Genomic DNA, 22,168 nt, shown 5'->3' on the forward strand with positions numbered 1-22,168 from the left:
CTGATAAAAAGGGAAACACATTTCGCCCAGCTCGCCTCTCTGGTCTATTCCAACCTGGTCTGCAAATTCTTGTGGACGTTACATAGATTAGAGAACCTTCAGGCTCTTTGGACTCATGGGAGCAGGTAACATTTAACTACTATGTGTTTATGCCACTTTAAAACCAATCAATAAAGTTCCATCTACCTGAGGCACCGTGTATGGCCAATCCAATGCAGGACAGGTAAGGAGAGGAAGCGTTTGACACCAGTATATAGCTTTCCCTTCTAAAGTGTCAGTTGCACCTGATTTTCCTCAGTGGAGTAAATCAGGGTAAGTCTACAGTAAGATCATCTACTTAGACCCAATAGCCAGAACTGTACTTGCAATAGTGATCCTCATACAGATGATTAAACCTAAGAAACGCGTTAGCTATTCAATATCTGCTGATCCGTACCCGTCTCACCTGCACATAATCTCATGAGTAAGGAGAACGCGGCACATCTCTGGGTTCTTGTCCTGTCCTTCATAGATGATTGCCTGGAACCAAGAGATTAAGGACTTGTTATTATTTATTAGCATTTAGTTATATGACGCTATCACATTCCATAGAGATTTACAATTATACAATTATACATTATCTGCTGACACAACCCCCCCTCACCCCCTTCAGCAAGATGTGTTTCTCTGTGTTCTTCCCATCTCTGTGATGGAGAATCAAGACATCAGCTTTGAAATCTTTATTGCTAAAACTATATGGATACATGAATAAAACTAAGTCTACCTATAGTTTTTGTATATGATGATAACATGATCACCCTGGCAAATTTATCTGGCTTTCAGGACGGCAGTAACCGGTACACAGGCTGGCACCTATGCATTCTACAGAGGATGCACATTCATTATACCATAGTTTGGATTAGCCCGGGGCATCTATTTTACCATCTTTGCTCCCCAGTGTGGCAAAAGCTGGGTGACGCCACTGAATGGGGGTCTGGTATCTGGCTGACTGTACACAGTAGGTGTGACTCTCTGGATCTCTCTTTCCTGTATATTTGAACTTAGTGTTAATATTATAGAAGCCTTGGGCTTCCTTGTATGTGTTAATGAAAGTGAGGTACGGGGAGAGGGGGGTTATTATAAATTAGCAGTTACCTGTTTGGACATGGAGTCCACGAGTCGCACGTATAGATCCTGCTCCGTTCTGAGACCTGCACAGATAATAAGTTTCTATTTAGTCTGATAGGCCTAATCTATTCAATAAGTGTGGATTACAGCAGCATTTCTGCCATCTGAAGGGATACAGCCATATACTGTATACAATTCACAGGAGGAGTATCTAATGTGGCTGCTTCCCCTCCGCTTCAAGATCCACAGGGCTGATGATTATAATCAGCATCAACCTTGCATTAACAAAGAAAAGAACAACAACAAAAAAATACTAAGGCTATTCTCACACCCCTGGGCAGTACAGAAGGTGTGGTTTAATAAGTAAAATTAACTGTTTAAACATTTTTATTTATGAACATTACAGGTCCCAGCATTCCCAGGATACTTGAATCAAACTACCGATTTTAAAATATTTGTGACATTTGCAGTAAAGCTGAAACATCTATTTAAAATTAAAAAAATTGGAGACCTGTAAAACTCAGCCAGGTAGGTAGAGCATATTTTGTAAAGTTGTTGCCTTCTTATAAATAATAACCATTGTTTCTTTAGTGTGTGATTATATTTAAAAATAACAAAATGTTTCTTTCCAATCTATTTTTTTTCCTAGTGGCAGTCATTGTATTTTATTATGAAGGGAACAGGTCCATCTGTATTCGTATTACTACTTTTCTTTTTGGAAGTAGGACCCTTCTATTTTATTTACTATCTTCTTCCAGAGCATTCAAAAGAATAATTTCTAGATAACCTTCATATTTTAATGAAGTTAAAAATGTTTCAGCTTATCTTTGGAAGCCTTCTAACGTAGAACAATGTCTCCATATTTGTAGTTATTGCCCCTAAGGCATTTTATCCTTCTAACTTCAAAAGTGACAACTATGATAATTTAGGTAATTATTTGGTTACTTTCTTGTAGGGGGAATTATCTCTGAATAAAACTGAGGCATCGGGATAAATAAGAGTGATCGGTGACAAATAAACATAAATTTCAGATTATTGTCATTCCTTTTCAAAGTAGAAAGGTATCTCCATCATAAAACAACACTACATTATAGAGAACCAGATGTGTCTTAAACCTCCATCCCATATACTGTATTTTGTTATTTTAAATGTTAACAGTCTATTGACTACCAAACTTGGGCATAAATCTGGTGCCCATGGCCATCCCTAGTATATGTAAATGTATAAACTAAATTATGCAGTAAAATAAATGGATGCATACAAGGTGTGTTCAGACAAGTTCACCCCATGCTGAGCCACAGTAACATGGATCCAGTTCTGTTAGGTGGTAAATACACACTGATAGTGATGACATACACTAGCCATATATGCTACTGATGCAATGGACAGGCACAAACTGGGGAGTGTACAGCTCTGCATATTGGTGGAAATAGACTACTATTGTGCACATGTCTCATAAAATTAAGTTGGTGATAAACAATGCATCCACTCTTTTCTGTACAGACATTCATCATTAGGGTTTACCTAGCTCAAGGTTAGCTATGCTTGGGAGCTACTGATTCTCCTATGATCCTGCTACAGATCACTGCAGCTTATAGAGGAACCTGTAAACCTTATACAACCCAGGTACTGATCACTGGGGCCCATGCGTGCATTGGTTAATCATGCCTGGGAGCTGGTGGACATCTCACCATTACTGTACAGAAGCTGCAGTCTGTAGTGAATTCCATTGTTCGTCTTCTCACCACTCTGCTCCTGTAAATCACAAAACATTCATCAAAGAGCGACTACTAGTGTGCTAAGGAATGAACACATTCCCTCTAACAATACAGGGATAATTAATTTATATATTTATTACATACAATATAATTATCCCGTGTGCATTTAATTGATACATGGCTGAAAATTCTCCATCTAACAATAATTTATTTTAGCACTTTTAAATTAACAATTAAGTAATGTTGCCACTTTAATTGAATTAATAAATAATATTGCTCTCTTAATAAAATTATATATAAATGCCCCCTAATACTGTACAATGATAAAATGATATTGCACCCACAAAAGAATTTCTAATGTTTCCTTCCTACTTTCTCAGTACATATAACTGCCCTCATTATAAGTGGATTGTGAGTTCTCTCCTGACTTGTCAGATAGATCGTGCAGTTTAACTTGGATGAAGACCAGCCCAAGCATAGGGTGATACAGCCAAGCACACATGAAACGAATGTACCTTCAGTGGCAAACGCAGGATTTTTAGAGGGGGGTTTCCAAATGCTTGATTTTAGAGTGAGTATGGCCAGTCCATGAATAATTAGCACTTAACCATCTTTAATATGTGTCATACAAAGTGTAATGTGCATTATAATTCCAGCATATCCAAGACCAGTGATCACAGTAAGCCATTAGATGTGGCAGTAGGGACATCCTGCCTGAGCTAAATGTTTTTATTTCAGAAGTGGGCACCATTCCAGAGCATGGGAGCAAGTCCGAGAGTCTGGGGGAGCAGCAGAAGAACCTAGCACTACCCTGGGCATATATGTACATATTGGTCTTCTTATACACTGAATAGTGTATTATACTGCATTAATAATATACCCTATTGATGGTCTACAGCAGTGCACCCATAACAGTGTATGTTTTTCAGATCTCCTAGTTGGTGCAGAGGTGTATTTAATACTGGCTGACACATATTAAAAGATCAACAGGGGGTGCTATTTATTTCATTTGTGATTCTGAGAAGAACATGCAGTAAAATTCTATTATTTTACAATTTCTACTGTGGTTATGGGCTGGGGAGGGGGCTTTCCAGGCAACCGGAACCCCCCCCCTTGCGTTTGCCTATGACCTTCCCTGCATTCTTACACCTGAAGGAAGGGATGTTATGGGGAATAGGAGATGTATGGACATGCCTTACTTTGTCTTTTTCCACAAAGTCGATAAAAGACGTCCTCTCGATCTCCACTGGCTGACCCTGGCGATCGTATAGTGCAAGGACAAAATGGAAGAAGTTAGACTTTCTGAGGTTTGAAGGCGGTTGCTTCTCAAAGTGAGCTCTGGCCAGGCCGATACCACTGTGAGGAGAGACATTGGGGACAATCAGCGACAAACTGGGCACAGAGTGAGATCATTAGCACTAGGAAGAGAGACATAGAGGGCATCTAGTCACAGTATATATATATTTACATAGTATCACACATCCCACTGGGAGGAGAGACATAGAGGAGAACTAGTCATAGTATATATACACAGTAACACATATCCCACTGGGAGGAGAGACATAGAGGACATCTAGTCATAGTATATACACACAGTAACACACATCCCACTGGGAGGAGAGACATAGAGGACATCTAGTCACAGTATATATACACAGTAATACACATCCCACTGGGAGGAGAGACATAGAGGACATCTAGTCATAGTATATATACACAGTAACACACATCCCACTGGGAGGAGAGACATAGAGGACATCTAGTCATAGTATATACACACAGTAACACATATCCCACTGGGAGGAGAGACATAGAGGAGATCTAGTCACAGTATATACACACAGTAATACACATCCCACTGGGAGGAGAGACATAGAGGACATCTAGTCATAGTATATACACACAGTAACACATATCCCACTGGGAGGAGAGACATAGAGGACATCTAGTCACAGTATATATACACAGTAACACATATCCCACTGGGAGGAGAGACATAGAGGACATCTAGTCACAGTATATATACACAGTAACACACATCCCACTGGGAGGAGAGACATAGAGGAGATCTAGTCATAGAATATATACACAGTAACACACATCCCACTGGGAGGAGAGACATAGAGGACATCTAGTCATAGTATATACACACAGTAACACACATCCCACTGGGAGGAGAGACATAGAGGACATCTAGTCATAGTATATACACACAGTAATACACATCCCACTGGGAGGAGAGACATAGAGGACATCTAGTCACAGTATATATACACAGTAACACACATCCCACTGGGAGGAGAGACATAGAGGACATCTAGTCACAGTATATATACACAGTAACACACATCCCACTGGGAGGAGAGACATAGAGGACATCTAGTCACAGTATATATACACAGTAACACACATCCCACTGGGAGGAGAGACATAGAGGACATCTAGTCACAGTATACATACACAGTAACACACATCCCACTGGGAGGAGAGACAAAGAGGACATCTAGTCACAGTATATATACACAGTAACACATATCCCACTGGGAGGAGAGACATAGAGGACATCTAGTCACAGTATATACACAGTAACACACATCCCACTGGGAGGAGAGACAAAGAGGACATCTAGTCACAGTATATATACACAGTAACACATATCCCACTGGGAGGAGAGACAAAGAGGACATCTAGTCACAGTATATATACACAGTAACACACATCCCTCTGGGAGGAGAGACATAGAGGACATCTAGTCACAGTATATATACACAGTAACACATATCCCACTGGGAGGAGAGACATAGAGGACATCTAGTCATAGTATATATACACAGTAACACATATCCCACTGGGAGGAGAGACATAGAGGAGAACTAGTCATAGTATATATACACAGTAACACATATCCCACTGGGAGGAGAGACATAGAGGACATCTAGTCATAGTATATACACACAGTAACACACATCCCACTGGGAGGAGAGACATAGAGGACATCTAGTCACAGTATATATACACAGTAACACACATCCCACTGGGAGGAGAGACATAGAGGACATCTAGTCATAGTATATATACACAGTAACACACATCCCACTGGGAGGAGAGACATAGAGGAGATCTAGTCATAGTATATATACACAGTAACACATATCCCACTGGGAGGAGAGACATAGACGACATCTAGTCATAGTATATATACAAAGAAACACACATCCCACTGGGAGGAGAGACAAAGAGGACATCTAGTCATAGTATATACACACAGTAACACACATCCCACTGGGAGGAGAGACATAGAGGACATCTAGTCATAGTATATACACACAGTAATACACATCCCACTGGGAGGAGAGACATAGAGGACATCTAGTCACAGTATATATACACAGTAACACACATCCCACTGGGAGGAGAGACATAGAGGACATCTAGTCACAGTATATATACACAGTAACACATATCCCACTGGGAGGAGAGACATAGAGGACATCTAGTCACAGTATATACACAGTAACACTCATCCCACTGGGAGGAGAGACATAGAGGACATCTAGTCACAGTATATATACACAGTAACACATATCCCACTGGGAGGAGAGACATAGAGGACATCTAGTCATAGTATATATACACAGTAACACATGTCCTATATGTCTCTCCTCCCAGTGGGATATCTAGTCACAGTATATATACACAGTAACACACATCCCACTGGGAGGAGAGACATAGAGGAGATCTAGTCACAGTATATATACAGAGTAACACACATCCAACTGGGAGGAGAGACATAGAGGACATCTAGTCATAGTATATATACACAGTAACACACATCCCACTGGGAGGAGAGACATAGAGGACATCTAGTCATAGTATATGTATATATATATTTACATAGTATCACACATCCCACTGGGAGGAGAGACATAGAGGACATCTAGTCACAGTATATACACACAGTAACACACATCCCACTGGGAGGAGAGACATAGAGGACATCTAGTCACAGTATATACACACAGTAACACATATCCCACTGGGAGGAGAGACATAGAGGACATCTAGTCATAGTATATATACACAGTAACACATATCCCACTGGGACGAGAGATATAGAGGACATCTAGTCATAGTATATATACACAGTAACACATATCCCACTGGGAGGAGAGATATAGAGGACATCTAGTCATAGTATATACACAGTAACACACATCCCACTGGGAGGAGAGACATAGAGGACATCTAGTCACAGTATATATACACAGTAACACATATCCCACTGGGAGGAGAGACATAGAGGACATCTAGTCATAGTATATATACACAGTAACACACATCCCACTGAGATATAGAGGACATCTAACTCTAATCAAACCCTAACACTCCCCTGGTGCCTAAACCTTACCATCCCCTTCAGCAGCCTAAGACTTACCCTCTGCCATGTGCTTAACCCTAATCCTAAAAATCGTGTCTTAACCACATGCATGTCCACCTTTTCACCATGTTGAAATTTTGACCTTTGACCTGTTGAGTCCTAAGTCCCTGTCAACCTATTCACTGTCTACCTTATGGTGTCTATCTATTGACTGTCTGTCTAGTTACTGTCTATCTACCACACAAATACCCAACCAACTGACTGATATACAGTTAAGGAAACCTTGCTGTACTCCAAGTGGTGTAAATACCAGTATCTGTTTGTATATTGCCTGATAATACTGCCTGCTCTTACTGCAATTACTGCCCTCTCTTACTGCCTGCTCTAACTGCCTGCTCTAACTGCCTGCTCTTACTGCCCAGCTCTTACTGCCTTCTCTTACTGCCTGTTCCTACTGCCTGCTCTTACTGCCCTCTCGTACTGCCTGCTCTTACTGCCTGCTCTTACTGCCTGCTCTAACTGCCTTCTCTTACTGCCTGCTCCTACTGCCTGCTCTTACTGCCTGTTCTAACTGCCTTCTCTTACTGCCTTCTCTTACTGCCTGCTCTAACTGCCCAGCTCTTACTGCCTGATCTAACTAACTGCTCTTACTGCCTGCACTTACTGCCCTCTCGTACTGCCTGCTCTAAATGCCTGCTCTTACTGCCTTCTCTTACTGTCTGCTCTTACTGCCCAGCTCTTACTGCCTGCACTTACTGCCCTCTCATACTGCCCGCTGATACTGCTCTCTCATACTGCCTGCTCTAACTGCCTGCTCTTACTGCCTTCTCTTACTGCCTGCTCTTACTGCCCAGCTCTTACTGACTGCTTTTACTGCCTGCTCTTACAGCCCAGCTCTAACTGACTTACTTACTGCCTGCTCCTACTGCCTTCTCTTACTGCCTTCTCTTACTGCCTGCTCTTACTGTCTGTTCTAAATGCCTGCTTCTACTGACTGCTCTTACTGCCTTCTCTTACTGTTTGCTCCTACTGCCTGCTCCTACGGCCTTCTTTTACTGCCTGCTCTTACTATCTGCTATTACTGCCTGCTTAGACTACTGTCTGCTCCTATTGCCTGCTCTTATTGTGTGCTCTAAATGCCTGCTTCGACTGCCTTCTCTTACTGCCTGCTCCTACTGCCTACTACCTACTCTTACTCCCTACTCTTACTGCCTGCTCCAACTGCCTACTACCTGCTCTTACTACCTACTCTTACTGCCTGCTCTGACTGCCTGCTCTTACTGCCTACTATAACTGCCTGCTCTTACTGTCTGCTCTTATTGTCTTCTCGTATTGTCTTCTCTTATTGCCTGCACTTACTGCCTGCTCTTACTGTCTTCTCTTACTGCCTGCTCTTACTGTATTCTCTTACTGCCTGCTCTTACTGCCTGCTCTTACTGGCCAGCTCTTACTGCCTGCTCTTATTGTCTTCTCTTACTGCCTGCTCTTACTGTCTTCTCTTACTGCCTGCTCTTACTGTCTTCTCTTACTGCCTGCTCTTACTGTCTTCTCTTACTGCCTGCTCTTACTGTCTTCTCTTACTGCCTGCTCTTACTGCCTGCTCTTACTGGCCAGCTCTTACTGCTTACAAAAATTATATTGAAATAACAATGCGCTTCAAGATAGGATGCAGCTAGAACGATAAATAGAGGTCACAAAACTCTATAATCAAAGACATAAACAAAAACGATAAAGTCCCAGCGCTTCCTCCTAGGTCAATATAAAATGTTATTCCCTCCTGTAGGTCCTTTAGAATAAAAGTTCTTTATAAATGATTCTTCTTCCTTGTTCCACAATAATTGCCGCCAGGCATATATTTCGGATGTATATAAAAGAGAAAAAAAATTGCCACATATTGTATATAAAAGAGAAAAAAAATTGCCACATATGCCTTCTCTTACTGTCTTCTCTTACTGCCTGCTCTTACTGTCTTCTCTTACTGCCTGCTCTTCTCTTACTGCCTGCTCTTACTGTCTTCTCTTACTGCCTGCTCTTACTGTCTTCTCTTACTGCATGCTTTTACTGCCTGCTCTTACTGTCTTCTCTTACTACCTGCTCTTACTGTCTTCTCTTACTGCCTGCTCTTACTGCCTGCTCTTACTGCTTGTCCTTACTGTCTTCTCTTACTGCCTGCTCTTACTGCCTGCTCTTACTGTCTTCTCTTACTGCCTGCTCTTACTGCCTGCTCTTACTGTCTCCTCTTCCTGCCTGCTCTTACTGTCTTCTCTTACTGCCTGCTCTTACTGGCCAGCTCTTACTGCTTGCTCTTACTGCCTACTCCTACTACCTGTTCTTACTGCCTGCTCCTACTACCTGTTCTGTTCTTACTGCCTGCTCTTACTGCCTGCTCTTACTGTCTTCTCTTACTGCCCGCTCTTACTGCCTGCTCTTACTGCTTGTCCTTACTGTCTTCTCTTACTGTTTGTCCTTACTGCCTGCTCTTACTGTCTTCTCTTACTGCCTGCTCTTACTGCCTGCTCTTACTACCTGCTCTTACTGTCTTCTCTTACTGCCTGCTCTTACTGCCTGCTCTTACTGCTTGTCCTTACTGTCTTCTCTTACTGCCTGCTCTTACTGCCTGCTCTTACTGTCTTCTCTTACTGCCGGCTCTTACTGCCTGCTCTTACTGCTTGTCCTTACTGTCTTCTCTTACTGTTTGTCCTTACTGCCTGCTCTTACTGTCTTCTCTTACTGCCTGCTCTTACTGCTTGTCCTTACTGCCTGCTCTTACTGCTTGTCCTTACTGTCTTCTCTTACTGTTTGTCCTTACTGTCTTCTCTTACTGTCTTCTCTTACTGCTTGTCCTTACTGTCTTCTCTTACTGTCTTCTCTTACTGTCTTCTCTTACTGCCTGCTCTTACTGTCTTCTCTTACTGTCTTCTCTTACTGTTTGTGGTTACTGCCTGCTCTTACTGTCTTCTCTTACTGCCTGCTCTTAATGCTTGTCCTTACTGCCTGCTCTTACTGCTTGTCCTTACTGCCTGCTCTTACTGTCTTCTCTTACTGCCTGCTCTTACTGCTTGTCCTTACTGCCTGCTCTTACTGCTTGTCCTTACTGCCTGCTCTTACTGCTTGTCCTTACTGCCTGCTTTTACTGCTTGTCCTTACTGCCTGCTCTTACTGCTTGTCCTTACTGCCTGCTCCTACTACCTGTTCTTACTGCCTGCTCTTACTGCCTGCTCCTACTACATGTTCTTACTGCCTACTCCTACTACCTGTTCTTACTGCCTGCTCCTACTACCTGTTCTTACTGCCTGCTCTTACTGCCTTCTCTTACTGCCTGATCTTACTGCTTGTCCTTACTGCCTGCTCTTACTGCCTGTTCTTACTGCCTGCTCTTACTGCTTGTCCTTACTGTCTTCTCTTACTGTCTTCTCTTACTGCTTGTCCTTACTGTCTTCTCTTACTGTCATCTCTTACTGTCTTCTCTTACTGTCTTCTCTTACTGCCTGCTCTTACTGCCTGTTCTTACTGCCTGCTCTTACTGCTTGTCCTTACTGTCTTCTCTTACTGTTTGTCCTTACTGCCTGCTCTTACTGTCTTCTCTTACTGCCTGCTCTTACTGCTTGTCCTTACTGCCTGCTCTTACTGCTTGTCCTTACTGTCTTCTCTTACTGTTTGTCCTTACTGTCTTCTCTTACTGTCTTCTCTTACTGCTTGTCCTTACTGTCTTCTCTTACTGTCTTCTCTTACTGTCTTCTCTTACTGTCTTCTCTTACTGCCTGCTCTTACTGTCTTCTCTTACTGTCTTCTCTTACTGTTTGTCCTTACTGCCTGCTCTTACTGTCTTCTCTTACTGCCTGCTCTTACTGCTTGTCCTTACTGCCTGCTCTTACTGCTTGTCCTTACTGCCTGCTCTTACTGTCTTCTCTTACTGCCTGCTCTTACTGCTTGTCCTTACTGCCTGCTCTTACTGCTTGTCCTTACTGCCTGCTCTTACTGCTTGTCCTTACTGCCTGCTCTTACTGCTTGTCCTTTCTGCCTGCTCTTACTGCTTGTCCTTACTGCCTGCTCCTACTACCTGTTCTTACTGCCTGTTCTTACTGCCTGCTCCTACTACCTGTTCTTACTGCCTGCTCCTACTACCTGTTCTTACTGCCTGCTCTTACTGCCTGCTCCTACTACATGTTCTTACTGCCTACTCCTACTACCTGTTCTTACTGCCTGCTCCTACTACCTGTTCTTACTGCCTGCTCTTACTGTCTTCTCTTACTGCCTGCTCCTACTGCTTGTCCTTACTGCCTGCTCTTACTGCCTGCTCTTACTGCCTGCTCTTACTGCTTGTCCTTACTGCCTGCTCTTACTGCCTGCTCTTACTGCCTGCTCTTACTGCTTGTCCTTACTGCCTGCTCTTACTGTATTATTGTCTGCAGATATTCAGCTTCAGTGAAATTATTACCAGTGCAGGCTATTTCTAATACACAGCCCAACAACAATAACAAAAATTGTTTACTTCCCTTTTTGCAGCCTAAGTGGTATTTTGGGGTTGCTGAATTCAAAAATGAAAGTTTTTTTTTTTTAATTTGCTCTAGTTCCTGAGATACCCTGCCATAATAACATGTGCACATGGAAATGTCTTCCCATTGTCTCTAGGAGATGAGACACGCAAATATTTTGGGTGTTCACTGAGCAATTAAATTAGAATTAGATATGTGTGCTGCCCCCCCCCCTGTGTTTTGGTTTTGGATGTAGATTTATAGTTAATGTTTTGGTTTTGCAAAACCACCCTCAAGTATTTTGCTTCAGGATTTGGATCTTGATTTGAAAAAAAAAATAGATAAAAAGTTTTTAAAAACAGCTATTTATGCAACCTAAAACCCAAAATTCAAATTTAAATTCCAAATTCCGAACTGCAAAAAGATCAAAAATGCAACAGATTCACAAAATTCAGATGGATTCGGATTTCTGTTGAACCGAACCGCAAATCTCTAATTATTATTCCCTCTCCGGGTATAAGGGCTTTGACACCTGACCAGTTAGTAGTATAATGTGCTTTTCTTGTATCCTGTCTGTGAATCTCAAAAATTAGACCCAATCTAGCGAAATCAAAGTCATATTCATAATCAGCAGCACAAAGTTACCCCAAAATTGCTTTAATTTGATTGCCAATATAATGAGTGTTATCACTGACCCTGCATACCAGTATATCAGCCTTGCACAGCTGTAGGCGTGTGTGCACAATGACACTGCATGCCTGTATATCAGACTTGCACAGCTGTAGGCGTGTGTGCACAATGACCCTGCATGCCTGTATATCAGGCTTGCACAGCTGTAGGCGTGTGTGCACAAATGACCCTGCATGCCAGTATGTCAGCCTTATACAGCGGTAGGCGTGTGTGCACAATGACCCTGCATGCCTGTATATCAGGCTTGCACAACTGCAGGCGTGAGTGCACATTGACCCTGCATGCCAGTATATCAGCCTTATACAGCTGTAGGCCTGTGTGCATAATGACCCTGCATGCCAGTATATCAGCCTTGTACAGCTGTAGGCGTGTGTGCACAATGACCCTGCATGCCAGTATATCAGCCTTATACAGCTGTAGGTGTGTGTGCACAATGACCCTGCATGCCAGTAAATCAGCCTTATACAGCTGTAGGCGTGTGTGCACAATGACCCTGCATGCCAGTATATCAGCTTTATACAGCTTTAGGCATGTGTGCACAATGACCCTACATGCCAGTCTATCAGCCTTATACAGCTATAGGCCTGTGTGTGCACAATGACCCTGCATGCCAGTATATCAGCCTTATACAGCTGTAGGCGTGTGTGCACAATGACCCTGCATGCCAGTGTATCAGCCTTATACAGCTGTAGGTGTGTGTGTACAATGACCCTGCATGCCAGTAAATCAGCCTTATACAGCTTTAGGCGTGTGTGCACACTGACCCTACATGCCAGTATATCAGCCTTATGCAGCTGTAGGTGTGTGTGCACAATGACCCTGCATGCCAGTATATAAGCCTTATACTGCTGTAGGTGTGTGTGCACAATGACCCTGCATGTCAGTATATCAGCCTTATACAGCTGTAGGCGTGTGTGCACAATGACCCTGCATGCCAGTATATCAGCCTTATACAGCTGTAGGCGTGTGTGCACAATGACCCTGCATGCCAGTATATCAGCCTTATACAGCTGTAGGCGTGTGTGCACAATGACCCTACATGCCAGTATATCAGGCTTATACAGCTGTAGGTGTGTGTGCACAATGACCCTGCATGCCAGTATATCAGCCTTATACAGCTGTAGGCGTGTGTGCACAATGACCCTGCATGCCAGTATATCAGCCTTATACAGCTGTAGGTGTGTGTGCACAATGACCCTACATGCCAGTCTATTAGCCTTATACAGCTGTAGGCCTGTGTGTGCACAATGACCCTGCATGCCAGTATATCAGCCTTATACAGCTGTAGGCAAGTGTGCACAAAGACCCTGCATGCCAGTATATCAGCCTTATACAGCTGTAGGCCTGTGTGTGCACAATGACCCTGCATGCCAGTATATCAGCCTTATACAGCTGTAGGTGTCTGTGCACAATGACCCTGCATGCCAGTATATCAGCCTTATACAGCTGTAGGCCTGTGTGTGCACAATGACCCTGCATGCCAGTATATCAGCCTTATACAGCTGTAGGTGTGTGCACAATGACCCTACATGCCAGTATATCAGCCTTATACAGCTGTAGGCCTATGTGTGCACAATGACCCTGCATGCCAGTATATCAGCCTTATACAGCTGTAGGCCTGTGTGTGCACAATGACCCTGCATGCCAGTATATCAGCCTTATACAGCTGTAGGCCTATATGTGCACAATGACCCTACATGCCAGTATATCAGCCTTATACAGCTGTAGGTGTGTGTGCACAATGACCCTGCATGCCAGTATATCAGCCTTATACAGCTGTAGGTGTGTGCACAATGACCCTACATGCCAGTATATCAGCCTTATACAGCTGTAGGTGTGTGTGCACAATGACCCTGCATGCCAGTAAATCAGCCTTATACAGCTGTAGGCGTGTGTGCACAATGACCCTGCATGCCAGTATATCAGCTTTATACAGCTTTAGGCATGTGTGCACAATGACCCTACATGCCAGTCTATCAGCCTTATACAGCTATAGGCCTGTGTGTGCACAATGACCCTGCATGCCAGTATATCAGCCTTATACAGCTGTAGGCGTGTGTGCACAATGACCCTGCATGCCAGTGTATCAGCCTTATACAGCTGTAGGTGTGTGTGTACAATGACCCTGCATGCCAGTAAATCAGCCTTATACAGCTTTAGGCGTGTGTGCACACTGACCCTACATGCCAGTATATCAGCCTTATGCAGCTGTAGGTGTGTGTGCACAATGACCCTGCATGCCAGTATATAAGCCTTATACTGCTGTAGGTGTGTGTGCACAATGACCCTGCATGTCAGTATATCAGCCTTATACAGCTGTAGGCGTGTGTGCACAATGACCCTGCATGCCAGTATATCAGCCTTATACAGCTGTAGGCGTGTGTGCACAATGACCCTGCATGCCAGTATATCAGCCTTATACAGCTGTAGGCGTGTGTGCACAATGACCCTACATGCCAGTATATCAGGCTTATACAGCTGTAGGTGTGTGTGCACAATGACCCTGCATGCCAGTATATCAGCCTTATACAGCTGTAGGCGTGTGTGCACAATGACCCTGCATGCCAGTATATCAGCCTTATACAGCTGTAGGTGTGTGTGCACAATGACCCTACATGCCAGTCTATTAGCCTTATACAGCTGTAGGCCTGTGTGTGCACAATGACCCTGCATGCCAGTATATCAGCCTTATACAGCTGTAGGCAAGTGTGCACAAAGACCCTGCATGCCAGTATATCAGCCTTATACAGCTGTAGGCCTGTGTGTGCACAATGACCCTGCATGCCAGTATATCAGCCTTATACAGCTGTAGGTGTCTGTGCACAATGACCCTGCATGCCAGTATATCAGCCTTATACAGCTGTAGGCCTGTGTGTGCACAATGACCCTGCATGCCAGTATATCAGCCTTATACAGCTGTAGGTGTGTGCACAATGACCCTACATGCCAGTATATCAGCCTTATACAGCTGTAGGCCTATGTGTGCACAATGACCCTGCATGCCAGTATATCAGCCTTATACAGCTGTAGGCCTGTGTGTGCACAATGACCCTGCATGCCAGTATATCAGCCTTATACAGCTGTAGGCCTATATGTGCACAATGACCCTACATGCCAGTATATCAGCCTTATACAGCTGTAGGTGTGTGTGCACAATGACCCTGCATGCCAGTATATCAGCCTTATACAGCTGTAGGTGTGTGCACAATGACCCTGCATGCCAGTATATCAGCCTTATACAGCTGTAGGCCTGTGTGTGCACAATGACCCTGCATGACTGTATATCAGCCTTATACAGCTGTAGGTGTGTGTGCACAATGACCCTGCATGCCTGTATATCAGGCTTGCACAGCTGTAGGCGTGTGTGCACAAATGACCCTGCATGCCAGTATATCAGCCTTATACAGTTGTAGGCGTGTGTGCACAATGACCCTGCATGCCTGTATATCAGGCTTGCACAACTGCAGGCGTGTGTGCACATTGACCCTGCATGCCAGTATATCAGCCTTATACAGCTGTAGGCCTGTGTGCATAATGACCCTGCATGCCAGTATATCAGCCTTGTACAGCTGTAGGCGTGTGTGCAAAATGACCCTGCATGCCAGTATATCAGCCTTATACAGCTGTAGGTGTGTGTGCACAATGACCCTGCATGCCAGTAAATCAGCCTTATACAGCTGTAGGCGTGTGTGCACAATGACCCTGCATGCCAGTATATCAGCCTTATACAGCTTTAGGCATGTGTGCACAATGACCCTACATGCCAGTCTATCAGCCTTATACAGCTGTAGGCCTGTGTGTGCACAATGACCCTGCATGCCAGTATATCAGCCTTATACAGCTGTAGGCGTGTGTGCACAATGACCCTGCATGCCAGTGTATCGGCCTTATACAGCTGTAGGTGTGTGTGTACAATGACCCTGCATGCCAGTAAATCAGCCTTATACAGCTGTAGGCATGTGTGCACAATGACCCTGCATGCCAGTATATCAGCCTTATACAGCTTTAGGCGTGTGTGCACAATGACCCTACATGCCAGTATATCAGCCTTATACAGCTGTAGGTGTGTGCACAATGACCCTGCATGCCAGTATATCAGCCTTATACAGCTGTAGGTGTGTGTGCACAATGACCCTGCATGTCAGTATATCAGCCTTATACAGCTGTAGGCGTGTGTGCACAATGACCCTGCATGCCAGTATATCAGCCTTATACAGCTGTAGGCGTGTGTGCACAATGACCCTGCATGCCAGTATATCAGCCTTATACAGCTGTAGGCGTGTGTGCACAATGACCCTACATGCCAGTATATGAGCCTTATACAGCTGTAGGTGTGTGTGCACAATGACCTTGCATGCCAGTATATCAGCCTTATACAGCTGTAGGCGTGTGTGCACATTGACCCTGCATGCCAGTATATCAGCCTTATACAGCTGTAGGTGTGTCTGCACAATGACCCTACATGCCAGTCTATCAGCCTTATACAGCTGTAGGCCTGTGTGTGCACAATGACCCTGCATGCCAGTAAATCAGCCTTATACAGCTGTAGGCATGTGTGCACAATGACCCTGCATGCCAGTATATCAGCCTTATACAGCTGTAGGCCTGTGTGTTCACAATGACCCTGGATGCCAGTATATCAGCCTTATACAGCTGTAGGTGTGTGTGCACAATGACCCTGCATGCCAGTATATCAGCCTTATACAGCTGTAGGCCTGTGTGTGCACAATGACCCTGCATGACAGTATATCAGCCTTATACAGCTGTAGGTGTGTGTGCACAATGACCCTGCATGCCAGTATATCAGCCTTATACAGCTGTAGGTGTGTATGCACAAAGACCCTGCATGCCAGTATATCAGCCTTATACAGCTGTAGTTGTGTGCACAATGACCCTACATGCCAGTATATCAGCCTTATACAGTTGTAGGTGTGTGTGCACAATGACCCTGCATGCCAGTATATCAGCCTTATACATCTGTAGGTGTGTATGCACAAAGACCCTGCATGCCAGTATATCAGCCTTATACAGCTGTAGGTGTGTGCACAAATGACCCTACATGCCAGTATATCAGCCTTATACAGCTGTAGGTGTGTGTGCACAATGACCCTGCATGCCAGTATATAAGCCTTATACAGCTGTAGGCGTGTGTGCACAATGACTCTGCATGCCAGTATGTCAGCCTTATACAGCTGTAGGTGTGTGTGCACAATGACCCTGCATGCCTGTATATCAGGCTTGCACAGCTGTAGGCGTGTGTGCACAAATGACCCTGCATGCCAGTATATCAGCCTTATACAGCTGTAGGCGTGTGTGCACAATGACCCTGCATGCCTGTATATCAGGCTTGCACAACTGCAGACGTGTGTGCACATTGACCCTGCATGCCAGTATATCAGCCTTATACAGCTGTAGGCCTGTGTGCATAATGACCCTGCATGCCAGTATATCAGCCTTGTACAGCTGTAGGCGTGTGTGCAAGATGACCCTGCATGCCAGTATATCAGCCTTATACAGCTGTAGGTGTGTGTGCACAATGACCCTGCATGCCAGTAAATCAGCCTTATACAGCTGTAGGCGTGTGTGCACAATGACCCTGCATGCCAGTATATCAGCCTTATACAGCTTTAGGCATGTGTGCACAATGACCCTACATGCCAGTCTATCAGCCTTATACAGCTGTAGGCCTGTGTGTGCACAATGACCCTGCATGCCAGTATATCAGCCTTATACAGCTGTAGGCGTGTGTGCACAATGACCCTGCATGCCAGTGTATCGGCCTTATACAGCTGTAGGTGTGTGTGTACAATGACCCTGCATGCCAGTAAATCAGCCTTATACAGCTGTAGGCATGTGTGCACAATGACCCTGCATGCCAGTATATCAGCCTTATACAGCTTTAGGCGTGTGTGCACAATGACCCTACATGCCAGTATATCAGCCTTATACAGCTGTAGGTGTGTGCACAATGACCCTGCATGCCAGTATATCAGCCTTATACAGCTGTAGGTGTGTGTGCACAATGACCCTGCATGTCAGTATATCAGCCTTATACAGCTGTAGGCGTGTGTGCACAATGACCCTGCATGCCAGTATATCAGCCTTATACAGCTGTAGGCGTGTGTGCACAATGACCCTGCATGCCAGTATATCAGCCTTATACAGCTGTAGGCGTGTGTGCACAATGACCCTACATGCCAGTATATGAGCCTTATACAGCTGTAGGTGTGTGTGCACAATGACCTTGCATGCCAGTATATCAGCCTTATACATCTGTAGGCGTGTGTGCACATTGACCCTGCATGCCAGTATATCAGCCTTATACAGCTGTAGGTGTGTGTGCACAATGACCCTACATGCCAGTCTATCAGCCTTATACAGCTGTAGGCCTGTGTGTGCACAATGACCCTGCATGCCAGTAAATCAGCCTTATACAGCTGTAGGCATGTGTGCACAATGACCCTGCATGCCAGTATATCAGCCTTATACAGCTGTAGGCCTGTGTGTTCACAATGACCCTGCATGCCAGTATATCAGCCTTATACAGCTGTAGGTGTGTGTGCACAATGACCCTGCATGCCAGTATATCAGCCTTATACAGCTGTAGGCCTGAGTGTGCACAATGACCCTGCATGACAGTATATCAGCCTTATACAGCTGTAGGTGTGTGTGCACAATGACCCTGCATGCCAGTATATCAGCCTTATACAGCTGTAGGTGTGTATGCACAAAGACCCTGCATGCCAGTATATCAGCCTTATACAGCTGTAGTTGTGTGCACAATGACCCTACATGCCAGTATATCAGCCTTATACAGTTGTAGGTGTGTGTGCACAATGACCCTGCATGCCAGTATATCAGCCTTATACAGCTGTAGGTGTGTATGCACAAAGACCCTGCATGCCAGTATATCAGCCTTATACAGCTGTAGGTGTGTGCACAAATGACCCTACATGCCAGTATATCAGCCTTATACAGCTGTAGGTGTGTGTGCACAATGACCCTGCATGCCAGTATATAAGCCTTATACAGCTGTAGGCGTGTGTGCACAATGACTCTGCATGCCAGTATGTCAGCCTTATACATCTGTAGGCGTGTGTGCACAATGACCCTGCATGCCAGTATATCAGCCTTATACAGCTGTAGGTGTGTGTGCACAATGACCCTGCATGCCAGTATTTCAGACTTATACAGCTGTAGGCCTGTGTGTGCGCAATGACCCTGCATGCCAGTATATCAGCCTTATACAGCTGTAGGCCTGTGTGTGCACAATGACCCTGCATGCCAGTATATCAGCCTTATACAGCTGTAGGCCTGTGTGTGCACAATGACCCTGCATGCCAGTATATCAGCCTTATACAGCTGTAGGCCTGTGTGTGCACAATGACCCTGCATGCCAGTATATCAGCCTTATACAGCTGTAGGTGTGTGTGCACAATGACCCTGCATGGCAGTATATCAGCTTTATGTATTTCACTTCTATGATTGCTGGGGTCTCCCCACGATTTTGCTTTGGGGTCTGGCAATACTATGGTTCTCTCCTACGCCGCGGTGCTGCATGGTTTCCTTCTTCTTACAGTGGCAAACAGAGCCAGAGAGGAATGAAGCCGCCATGTGTCCCCGCACACTGGCACTGGCTGAATCCCAGTCCATGAGAATATTATATTCCTCTCATTTTTTTTTTCCATAAAAGTTCAAAATCCGGTTACAGGAGTAATAATATTGGATGATTCATCTATTAATCTCTCCCTAATGCTGTGTGACATCTCTAATTCACAAACATGCGGCTGGGACAGCTCCGACAATAGTTCTCGTTCTGTCACGTTGCGCAGGGAGCAGCAGGTCTGACATCTGAGATGGAGCACATATGTGCCGTGTCCAGATATACCCGATACTGCTCCTTACCCATGACCCAAGACTCTGCTTTCCTTACAGCCATGGGAATCACATAAACCACCAGTGGTAGACAGCGGAAGGCTGCAATAAAACACTATATTTATGGATGTAACTACAGAGAATATGAATATATTATTAATAGAGAGTAAATCTGTAAGTTACCCAAGAATTAGCAAACTAAATATATGATCTAATACGAAGCCAAATTGGTTTCAAATAAATATATTTAATTTCTTGTTATACAGTCAGATCAGTGTTTGGGATTTCAGAAGGATTGAAATCACTGCAATTGTTTTGAACTAAATAAATTTTTTTTAATGTGTCAGATGGAAACGGCTGCCTGCATACATGATCACTCATTAGGGGGGAATAATCCGTGTGTCCCCCCTCAGATTGTCTGCAGAACAAATAGTCCGCAAATGTAACCCACATAGACTGACACAGTTATGGGACCAGAAACTCAAACCAGACGTACACGGATTCACTAACCAGGTCAGCACCTAAAGTCATTGGAATCTAAGAAGCTCGGTGGAATTTCTTGAACTTTAGATCGATTAAAACAAATGTAATAACATTTTTGCCTGTTACAGACAGTTGGCAAAGGGTCAAACCAGCTACAACTCATAAACTCCCCATCGCCTTATGCAGGGGCGTATGTAGAGAGGAGGGAGCCCGGATGGTTCACTCTCTCTCCAGCGGCCGTGGCGTACTTACCCATTCAGTTGACTCCGGGCACTAGTCTGTGCCAGGAGTCTACTGCGCATGCACAGTACACTGGGAAAATGGCTGTCGTGCCATTTTCCCAGCGATTTCCCTAATGCGCTTGCGCAGAACGCCGGGAAAGTGGCCACTGCAGCCACATTCTGGGTTTTCTGTTTAGCGCCTCTCCAGCCAACGTGGGACTCAGGAGAGATAAGTATTTGTAATTATGGGTGCAGTGTGAGATATGGGACCCCCGGGACCCCGTGTTCCCCACACACCATGCACCCATTATAGATATGCCCCTGGCCTGATGAGTGCTCCATCCTAACAGTGCAGTTTAAACCATCAACCATAATCATAATGAAATAACGATACAGACTTGTATAAGGGGAATGGAAGGTCAGCTTTAATTATTTTTAAACTAATTAACCTATTTAATGTATAACTGAACTAATAGAAGAATAAAGAAAGACAGACAAAGTATGGTGGCGCAGAAAGAACGGCCCCACAATGCAAGATCACCAACTGCATACTCACATCGATCTTCTAAATGGGAGGCGAGCAGCCAGCCCATTACCACGCCCAAGGTGTCCACCTCCCACCCCAATGACACGACGTGAGGCACACCTGGTTAGGTGGTTGCCGCTGACCCCAGTAGGGTAGAATCAGCCTAAGCCATATATGGGAAGGGAGAGCACCTCAAGCTCCAAAGACAGATGGCGACTGCTACCGTTCTTTCCCGCCACAAGAAAATCCGACACCAAACAACTCAATGAATAATGGAGGGAGGGCGGGAAACAGCCGACCAGAGACATTTCAATGAAATGGCTGCCAAGCAGCAACTCTGAAATGGTACTGACACACCCCCTGCCCAATCCTATAGGCTAACCAAACCTAACCACACCCCAGGAGATGGATCTAACTGACCCTGAGTGTGAAGAAGGACAGTTTGTAGAGGTAGATAAATCAGATTATGAGGGTGGAGGTGACTGGTTAGAGACGATGGATCTGACTGACCCTGAGTGTGAAGAAGACCCTGAGTTTGTAGAGGTGGATAGGTCTGATTATGATTGTGGAGGAGGCTGGTTAGAAAAGATGGATCTACCTGACCATGAAGGTGAAGAGGGACAGTTTCTAGAAGTGAATAGATTAGATCATTAGGATGGAAGTGGATGGCTACAGAAGCTGGATCTGCCTGACCA

General features: G+C 44.6%; 1 protein-coding gene across 1 annotated transcript in view; it reads right to left on the reverse strand.

Moving 5' to 3' along the window:
• Positions 1-445: 445 nt before the first annotated feature.
• The window catches only part of LOC148454024 (transcription factor COE1-A-like), a gene marked incomplete at its 3' end in the record, with an annotated part of 83,486 nt that continues 61,763 nt past the window's right edge, over positions 446-22,168 (reverse strand). Inside the window, exons 2-5 of the mRNA XM_088461334.1 lie at positions 4,025-4,181; positions 2,799-2,862; positions 1,135-1,190; positions 446-519 (exon numbers count right to left, since the gene is read on the reverse strand). Of these exons, the coding sequence (XP_088317460.1) occupies positions 446-519; positions 1,135-1,190; positions 2,799-2,862; positions 4,025-4,181 (351 nt within the window). The remainder of the gene's footprint in view (positions 520-1,134; positions 1,191-2,798; positions 2,863-4,024; positions 4,182-22,168) is intronic.

Source organism: Taudactylus pleione, unplaced genomic scaffold (assembly GCF_031769625.1).
Source record: "Taudactylus pleione unplaced genomic scaffold, aTauple2 ptg001036l, whole genome shotgun sequence".
NCBI classification, from domain to species: Eukaryota; Metazoa; Chordata; class Amphibia; order Anura; family Myobatrachidae; genus Taudactylus; species Taudactylus pleione.